This window comes from Cervus canadensis, chromosome 12 (assembly GCF_019320065.1).
Source record: "Cervus canadensis isolate Bull #8, Minnesota chromosome 12, ASM1932006v1, whole genome shotgun sequence".
NCBI lineage: Eukaryota > Metazoa > Chordata > Mammalia > Artiodactyla > Cervidae > Cervus > Cervus canadensis.
The window spans coordinates 69,296,473-69,306,348 of NC_057397.1; the positions used below are offsets into that span (position 1 = coordinate 69,296,473).

The 9,876-nt window shown below is 40.0% G+C and overlaps 1 protein-coding gene across 2 annotated transcripts in view; it reads right to left on the minus strand.

Moving 5' to 3' along the window:
• Positions 1-9,578, minus strand: part of SLC26A7 (solute carrier family 26 member 7) — a 159,089-nt gene extending 149,511 nt beyond the window's left edge. For both annotated transcript variants that reach the window (XM_043483258.1, XM_043483257.1), the window contains exon 1: positions 9,386-9,578. In XM_043483258.1, coding sequence (XP_043339193.1) covers positions 9,386-9,578 — 193 coding nt within the window. The remainder of the gene's footprint in view (positions 1-9,385) is intronic.
• Between the last annotated feature and the right edge of the window lie 298 nt (positions 9,579-9,876).

Genomic DNA, 9,876 nt, shown 5'->3' on the forward strand with positions numbered 1-9,876 from the left:
TGCTGAATTCGCAGGCCAGTGTTAAAGCACGTCTCTCCTGTGTCCCTCACCCTAAGCTAGTCTAGCAGGGGGCATGAGCAGCTCTCAAGGGAAAGAACAGGAGCTCTGGTATAGGTACTTCTTTCCCCTGGCACAGTCCTCTCCCCTCTCAGCAAGAATCTCAGGGTTTTATTTTATCAAGGAAGCTGACATGTCATCACAGGAGGGGGCAGGCTGAGGGGCTGACGTGCGGTGTGCTTCTCAGGTTATAGTCCTGCTCAGGTTATGTCTGCAGTACTCAAGGCAAACTGGAGAACAGAAGACAGCGAGGGATGCGGGGTGGAGCCCAGTAGGTTTATATTTCAGTCTCTCTTAGCAGTACTGAGGGCAAGATACCCACGGTTCTGAACCTCAATCTCCTCTTCTCATGAAAATGAACATGAATATAAAGTATATATATCTCTCTTGATGGGTTTAGAAAATTGGAGACAATTTGTGTAACATTTAAATTGGAATGACACTCAAATGTGTAGTTAAGGCGACTGGAAGTAACCCAACTTAAACCTAATTAACAACAACAGAAAAGTGTTTGCACGCGCAAGTGAAAACTCAGACGTGTACTAGCTGCCATCAGGACTCAGTTTCTCTCTACTGTTCCCTTTGCTGTGCTGGCTTCACTTCCAGGCTTTCGGAGCCGAGGGAAGATGTAGAGGAATGTCACCCTCCCTGTCAGTAGGCCCAGCGCGAAGGAAGACGCCTTTCCCTTTTCCCTCAGAGGCTCTGCACACGTCCCAGGATCCAGACTGACTGGGCCACTCTCAGGTGACGGGTATCGCCACCACCATTTTAAAATAAGAAATGACTGCTTGGTGGTATAGTCAACCCTCCTTGTGCCTAGAGGAGAAATCCTCAGCACGGAACCAGTAGCTGACCTGGTGTGTGGAACAGTGCTAATTATCAACACGAGCCGCAAGTCGTCACCTGGACTAGGAAGTGTCTGGATGCAGCTGTCAACACTGTTGCACACTGCAATCTGGGACAGCTGAAAAAAGAAGAGACACAATGTCCTCCATGCCTGGGAACTACTCCTGGGAAATCTGATTTAATTGTTTGAGATGAGACTCACGTACCAATGTTCTCTTAGTCACCAAGATGGCTCCAGTGGGTCCCCAAAGTTGAGACTCCTGGTCGAGGGATACTTCTTTTACTGATCAGCCTAGAGCCAAAATTAGAACCTCACTGAAACCACGTATACCAAAAACAGAAGCAGGGGTGGGGCGGGGGTTGTTCCTTAAAACAAATCCAAGAATTACTAAAAGCAATTCTTGTATTATTACTAAAAGTAATTAATTACAAAAATTACTAAAAGCAGGGATGGATTCTAGCTGGCAAAAACAGAAGTGTACTATTACGTAGGCCACATACCTTATCTTCACAACCACTGCCAATCTATTTTGTTGCAAACCTTCCCAAGTTTTCAACACTCTAAACTGGAAAGTCTTCCATGTGAACTGGTCTAAATATTACAGGGAGAATTATTCTAACTGCAGAAATATAAAAGTAACCTTTTAACACACAAATCACCATTAATTTACATGTAAGAAAGAAAGGAACTCAGAAATGCTGGATGAAGCCCAAAGCTTTGGGCGAGAGCATGTATCATGGGATGAGAGAAAATGGAGAATGAAAAGTCAGCAGAGTGTTCCCTGCTCCTGGGTACATTTTTATGGCGGTCAGGGCAAGTATGAGTGAGTGAAAGTCTCTTAGTCACGTCCGACTCTTTGAGACCCCATAGACTATACAGTCCACAGAATTCTCCAGGCCAGAATACCAGAGTGGGTAGCCTTTCCCTTCTCCAGGGGATCTTCCCAACCCAGGTTTCCTGCATTGCAGGCGCATTCTTTACCAGCTGAGCCACAAGGGAAGCCCCAGGGCAAGTATACTTTAGATTTATTTAGCAATATTTGGCTGCCATTGTTCTTAGAGAAGAGAATAGTTACCATTCAACAAATATAACCAATCATTATAATTTCTCTACATTATAATCTACATTAATGATTAAGAGGGTTAGGTTAGAGATATGTAGCTAATGCTACGTCTCTTAATCCTCAAGGCTGAAACCATGCAGGGAAAATTCTCAGACAAGCCTTTAATTTTCACAGTGAATGCTTCCAGGAATTCCACTTACTGTTCCACACGTCTCTAAGCTGCCCTCAGGAGTACAAAGAAGATCAGCTTCCACATATTTTGGTACCAGTAATGCCACAAGTTCTACATTATTATAAGGAACATCCATCCTTTGTCTGTGACCCAGAACACTGTGGTCTGAACATCAGGCAGTCCTATGGCAGCAGAAAATTTTCATGATTTGGCAACAAAAATTCTAGGTGATCCCATGGAATGCAAGTCAAAACATTCTCATATTCCTCCTCAGTGTATTAGGTACTTATATGGTAAGTCATGCATTTTAGGTCTCCACCCTGTCTCAATGCTTGAGTTTTCAGATTGGGAAAAAAAAAAAAATTTTCCCTCAAGTGGTCATCCAGGGTAGAATGTGAACTAAAGTATTTATACTCTAGGAGTTTTATACTGCTTAACTTGCCAACCATGTCGGTGACATGTTTAAATTAATGACATTCTCTAGAACGTTTGTTGATCCTCAAACTACATTCTGCAGTTAGATGCCAATTAAGAACATTTTGGTACATGCCAGCTATACTGGTTTTCACCTGATGTTAGTAATGAGTGCTCCCAAATGTTTTTAATATTAACAAACACACAAATCATTTCTAAGAAATATTTGAACATGGTGAAAGAATGACCTAAAGTTCCTTTTCTTTTTTTCATTAAAATGAGCAAATCTACATTTATGTTTTTACCTTGGTGAGGAAATATTTTGGGGACCCCTTTAGCAATCTTATATAGTCTATAAACTCCTTCCCAGGACACTTTTTTAAAATAAGTAAAAGAAAATAGAATTAAAGAGAATTATAGAATTATAAAGAAATGAAGTATATTAGAACATATTGATGCAGGTTCACAGACTTGAAGTTCCTGTGGATTTAAGGACCTAATCTTTTGTGTGTGTGTGTGTGTGTGCGCGCGCACTAAGTTGCTTCAGCCATGTCTGACTCTTTGCGACCCTATGGACTGTAGCCTGCCAGACTCCTCTGTAAATGGGATTTTCCAGGCATGAATACTGGAGTGGGCTGACCCCCTCGAGGGGATCGTCCCGACCAGGGATGGAACCTGTGTCTCTTACATCTCCTGCGTTGGCAGGCAGGTTCTTTACTGCTAGTGCCAATTTGGAGTCAGTCAGCTCAGTCGCTGAGTTGTCTGACTCTTTGTGATCCCATGGACTGCAGCATGCCAGGCCTCCCTGTCCGTCACCAACATCGCCACCTTGGAAGTCCCCTCTTAAAGATTTTATTCAAGAGGGAGTTCAAGGCATTTCAACAAAACATGTTATAAAGTGCCTTGTCAGACTTAGAGGGATACAAGGAGAAAGGGTGACAGCAGATATGTGAATGATGGGGACTGTGGCAAAATATAAAGCACATGCCCTGTCTACAGAGGGAGCCAAAAGATTTTTCCCACATGGAAACATAAGAACCTTATGGCCATTTATTTCCCTTTTGCAAGAGAAGACAGACTTCTAGATTTTCATATGAACTATACAGATGGGTTAATGTTGGCTTGAGAAAAAATTAAACACGGGGACAAAGGGAATGCAGACAAATCTTTTATCATATTTGTCTGGAGGGCTACAAGTTTATAAATTCAGGAAAGTAAGGAGAATTGGAAGAAATTAGTTATTCATATTTTAATGTATCTTTTACTATCAGTATCTTTATTACATTTATTTTTAAAATATAAAAAGAAATTTAAATTTCCCTTCCAAGAGTGGCAGCAAGATACCATAAAATAATAAAAGTCTCTAGGAGGCAAATTGCTTAATGATTCCAAGAAACATTTACTGAAGACCTGTGTCTATGTGCCAGGTAATATATAAACCGGCGAGAGTATAAAGATTAAAACATTCTTTCCAAAGCTTACCCACCAGTGCATAAAGAATTGTACCGAAAGAATACAATACAATCTGTTCAGGCTGATCATCAGTTCACTTAGTCGTGTCCAACTCTTTGCGACCCTGTGAACCTCAGCATGCTAGGCCTCCCTGTCCATCACCAACTCCCAGAGTTTACTCAAACTCATGTCCATTGAGTCGGTGATGCCATCCAGCCATCTGATCCTCTGTCGTCCCCTTCTCCTCCTGCCCCAATCCCTCCCAGCATCAGCGTCTTTTCCAATGAGTCAACTCTTCGCATCAGGTGGCCAAAGTACTGGAGTTTCAGCTTCAGCATCAGTCCTTCCGATGAACACCCAGGACTGATCTCCTTTAAGATGGACTGGTTGGATCTCCTTGCAGTCCAAGGGACTCTCAAGAGTCTTCTCCAACACCACAGTTCAAAAGCATCAATTCTTTGGGACTCAGCTTTCTTTATAGTCCAACTCTCACATCCATACATGACCACTGGAAAAGCCATAGCCTTGACTAGACGGACCTTTCTTGGCAAAGTAATGTCTCTGCTTTTCAATATGCTATCTAGGTTGGTCATAACTTTCCTTCCAAGGAGTAAGCATCTTTTAATTTCAACTTTTTAGTTCCTCTTCACTTTCTGCTATAAGGGGGGTGTCATCTGCATATCTGAGGTTATTGATATTTCTCCCGGCAATCTTGATTCCAGCTTGTGCTTCTTCCAGCCCAGCGTTTCTCATGATGTACTCTGCATATAAGTTAAATAAGCAGGGTAACAATATACAGCCTTGATGTACTCCTTTTCCTATTTGGAACCAGTCTGTTGTTCCATGTCCAGTTCTAACTGTTGCTTCCTGACCTGCATACAGGTTTCTCAAGAGGCAGGTCAGGTGGTCAAGGCCAATCATAGAGATATGTAAAAAGTACAAAGGGAGTAGGAGGTACATCTTTCCAGAAGATTGGCAGGGATTCTCAGAGGAAAGATCTCTGTGAGTAGACCTTTGTATTAAGGGGCCCAGATTATTAATGATCTTATGCAGATGACACCACCCTTATGGCAGAAAGTGAAGATAAACTAAAGAGCCTCTTGATGACAGTGAAAGAGGAGAGTGAAAAAGTTGGCTTAAAGCTCAACATTCAGAAAACTAAGATCTGGTCCCATCACTTCATGGCAAATAGATGGGGAAACAGGAAACAGTGTTAGACTTTATTTTTTTGGCTCCAAAATCACTGCAGATGGTGACTGCAGCCATGAAATTAAAAGATGCGTAATCCTTGGAAGGAAAGTTATGACCAACTTAGACAACATATTAAAAAGCAAAGACATTACTTTGCCAACAAAGGTCCGTCTAGTCAAGGCTATGGCTTTTCCAGTGGTCATGTATGGATGTGAGAGTTGGACTATAAAGAAAGCTGAGTCCCAAAGAATTGATGCTTTTGAACTGTGGTGTTGGAGAAGACTCTTGAGAGTCCCTTGGACTGCAAGGAGATCCAACCAGTCCATCCTAAAGGAGATCAATCCTGGGTGTTCATCGGAAGGACTGATGTTGAAGCTGAAACTCCAATACCTTGGCCACCTGATGCGAAGAGCTGACTCATTTGAAAAGACCCTGATGCTGGGAAAGATTGAGGGCGGGAGGAGAAGGGGATGACAGAGGTTGAGATGGTTGGATGGCATCATCAACTCGATGGACATGGATTTGGGCATACTCCGGGAGTTGGTGATGGACAGGGAGGCCTGGCGTGCTGCGGTTCATGGAATCGCAAAGAGTTGGACACGACTGAGTGACTGAACTGAACTGAACTTTAGATTATTCTAAAGAATTTTGCTTTATCCTATGGAAACAGAGGGTCACAGAAGAATTCTGAACATAGAACTGATATGGTTAGATGTAGCATGGAATGGCCTACATGAGGAGACAGACAATGAAGACCCATAACATGATGATTTCAATAGTTTAGGGGTTGGGGCGGTAGCAGGGGACATGAAGTGAGATTTCTTGGTTGGAAAGATATTTAGGAAACAGAAACGACAGGACCTGGTGGGTGATTGTACACTGATGGGTATAGTAGTGAAAGAGAGGGAAAAGCTGAGAATGACTTGAGACTATATAAGAGGCAATCTAGTACAAAGTTTGGTGTAAAGGGGAGCATATAGTCCCTGGAGCCAGACTACTTGGGTTAAAATCCTATTACTTCCAACTCACTTACTGTGTAACTTTAATCAAGTTATTTATCCTCTGTGAGCCTCAGTTTTGTATATATGTCAAGTGTTCTTTTGTGTCTAAAAATTAGCTATTATTATTTATTATTATAATTCTGGTTAGGATGGTGGTTTCATTCAGTTTGTTTCTTCCAGAAGACTAGTGCTGCATTGTAATGCTTTTGGGTAATTCTAGGTTTGTCTAGTTGAATATATGTATCTCTGGTTGAGAAGAAAGTACAGTGATGATGGCTAGAGCCTCTTACACAGAGGAAATAGCCTGAGGCATATTCAGAGAAGGCCCAGGGTTTGAATCTCCCGGACGCTACTGTTTAATGGGTAGATAGAGTAGGAGCCATGCTGGGAAAGACTAAGGGCAAGAGGAGATGTGGCGACAGATGAGATGGTTGGAGGCATCACTGAAAATGACATGAGTTTGCGCAAACTCCGGGAGACAGTGAAGGACAGGGAAGCCTTCCTGGGGTTGCAAAGGGTCAGACATGACTGAACGACTGAACAGTAACAGAGGAGGCAAAATTTGCAAAAGCTAATAATAAGAGAAGGCCAGAGAGGCAGTAGAAGGTAAACAGAAAAGCGATGTCTAAAGCTCAAGAGAAGAAATGATTTTAGAGAGAGTATAGTCAACACAGAAAACACTGCTTTGGAATCAGTTATTATGATGACTAACAAGCATCTGTGTTTGACAACTGGGAAATCTTTAATAAGGTAATTTAAAATTGCTCCTTGATAGCTGACGTATAGAAAAGACTCAAATTTTAGTTTCCGTTAGCCTTAATTTTAATTGCATATCTTGAGAAAGAAGAATTAAAAGGAATTAAAAAACAACTAGGCTCCTCTATCCATGGGATTCTCTTGGCCAGAATAATGGAATGGGTTGCTGTGCCCTCCTCCAGGGAATCTTCCCAACCCAGGGATCAAAACTGCATCTCTTAGGTCTTTACCACTAGCGCCACCTAGGAAGCCCAAACACAAAGGTAATTTACAGGGAAGGATATTTGCACCTTTCCCAAGATATGCCTTCTGTTACTAAGATTGGTACTACGAAAAAGTCTACTTATTTTGGCAGTGTAGAGTATAAAGCATAAAATGTTGAGTGTTACCACTGGAATCAAGTCCTGACTCTACCACTTATCAAGTATGAGGTCCAAAGAAAATTATTTACTTGTCTAAGCTTCCACTTTCTCAAGTGGGAAATGGAGGGCCACTGTCCCTTAGGATTTTGTTGGGACAGGGGAAGATATTGCACATAAGGGATTTAGCACAAGGCCCCTTACAACAAATGGTAGCTTATGATATTTACCCATCATGGGTAATCATGAGAAAGTCTGAGAATTGTTTTTAAAGAATAAGAACTTTTGGAAGAATTCAGTTCATTTCAGTTCAGTTCAGTCGCTCAGTCATGTCCGTCTCTTAGCGATCCCACAGACTGCAGCATGCCAGGCCTCCCTCTCTACCACCAACTCCCTGTTCAAGAATTAGTCTTTCCATACACCAACAAAAACCTTTAAGTTCTTTCTAGCAGTGCAGCCTTCCTTGCCCAATCACTAGGAGTCTTCTAGGAGAATCAAGAGCCAGATCCACAATTTCCAAGACACAAGAGTTGAGTAAGCTTTGTGCTTCTCATCAACTGGGGGCTGGCCAACATATTTCTTCATAACCAATAAAATGTATGACTCATCAAACAAAACACCTCAATTTCTACACCCAAAGGAAAGTCACACAATCAACTGCCAAAGACACATAAATGATAATACTCATAGTATATCACAGGTATCTTTATCATATCCCCAAATTTTCTAATTAACCTGATATTTCAGAAAGATGATAAAACAAAATATTTTTAAAAATATATTTCTCTTTTACTTTATAATAAATTAAATAAAATAAATTAATAAAATATACTAAAACTATCTGGTGAAAAAGCTCTTGTAAATTCATCATCTTAGTTTCAAAGTCCATGGTAGTGTCTCATTTTGAATTTAAAACTAATAATAATAATCCTAAAAAATTGCCTAATCTGTTATTTACTTTGTATTTTTATGAAAGACTACTATGTTTTATTTTTAGCAAAATGGTCATTAAAAATATGACTATTCGGGGAAATGGAATCCCAGGAAGTACAATAGTACTATAGATCTTAAAGCACCAGAGCAGATGTTCCTAATCACACTAAAAACACAAACACACAAACCAGTTTGTTCCAGCTACAGAGTTAGAAAAGTGCATATAATTTAACAGTATGAAAAATAGTTCAAGCCAGGAGGTAGTAAAATTGCAAAAAAATATAAATCTACAGAGTCTGTGCCAAGGAACATTTTACAAATTCTCAAGGCTGAAAAATCAGTTTCTTTTCTTGCTACAAGTAGGAAGTTATTACCTGAATTAGTTTTTAAAAATACAATGAATATATCTTTAAGGAAAACACACACACAACCCACACATGCTCATACACCATATGCACACCAGTTACCTAATAGTTTTTACCCAGAGAAACATCCATCTAAATCTAGAATATCATTTATAAACAGCTTCGGGAAAGTTAAACTTATCATCAGTTTAAATGTATAATTGAGAAATAAATAGTACATAATGTGATACCAAATTAAATTGGCATGCACAGTAAAATGTGCATGGATTCAGCACATTCAGGACAGAGGATTCAGCAAATAATGATCTTGGCCAAGAGCCTCCTTTATGTACAGATAGCTCTATTCCTTGCTTATAGCAACCCTCAAGGTTACAACAGGTCATTGCATGCAGCTAATTAGGTTTACAAATGATATGTTCAAGCCAGGTGATATTTTATAGCTTGAGTCAACCTAAGTAGAAAGCTGTATTAGTAAGGTCAAACTATAAAAACTCATTATCCCACAATGACTGATCTTTTACTCATATAGTATGAATTTTAACATTACAAATATATAATGCCATTAAAAATTGGTTTGATGCTTACTATCTCTCAAAAATAGCAAAAAGAAAAAGACAAGTAGGAAAACTTTTGTGTACAGATATTCAATGTGTTTATTCTCCCAAAGTTATTTAAAGTCAATTTTGTTAGTAGACTTTAGGTCACAACACTCTTCCAAGAAAGCAAAGTGATATCTATTCTGTATAAAACAGGAAAATCCAATGCAGTACATTACCTTGTGTTACCTGTTGAACGGCCAGCATTATCCCAGAAACAGTATCCAGAAGCAAGTTTTCTTTCAGGCTGTAATGTGTCGCCCAGTCCAAAATAGGCAGCCGCCGTCTACACCACTGTTTAAAGTCTTCACAATCGGGGACACGCATCTTGCTCCAGAGTATGCTTTTCTTTTTCCTTTCTGCCCCTGTCATTTTCAGATTACCTCTTGTAGATTAAACTTCTTTATACAAGATAAAAAATTCTTGTAGGTCACCTCCCTTCAATGCCAGACTCCAAATTGTCTGTGGTTTACAATGTCAAAGCTACCCAGGAAATAATAAAAGAGAGAGATTAACAAAAGCATATATATATGTATATAAATATATATGCAGCCAGGCTGCATGTTTTATTATGGTACGGCTAATTATTCTGGATAAAAGATGCAGATTAAAACCATTAATTTCTATCTGAATGAGATGGAGAAATGGTACCTGTTAGTGTAATATTTTC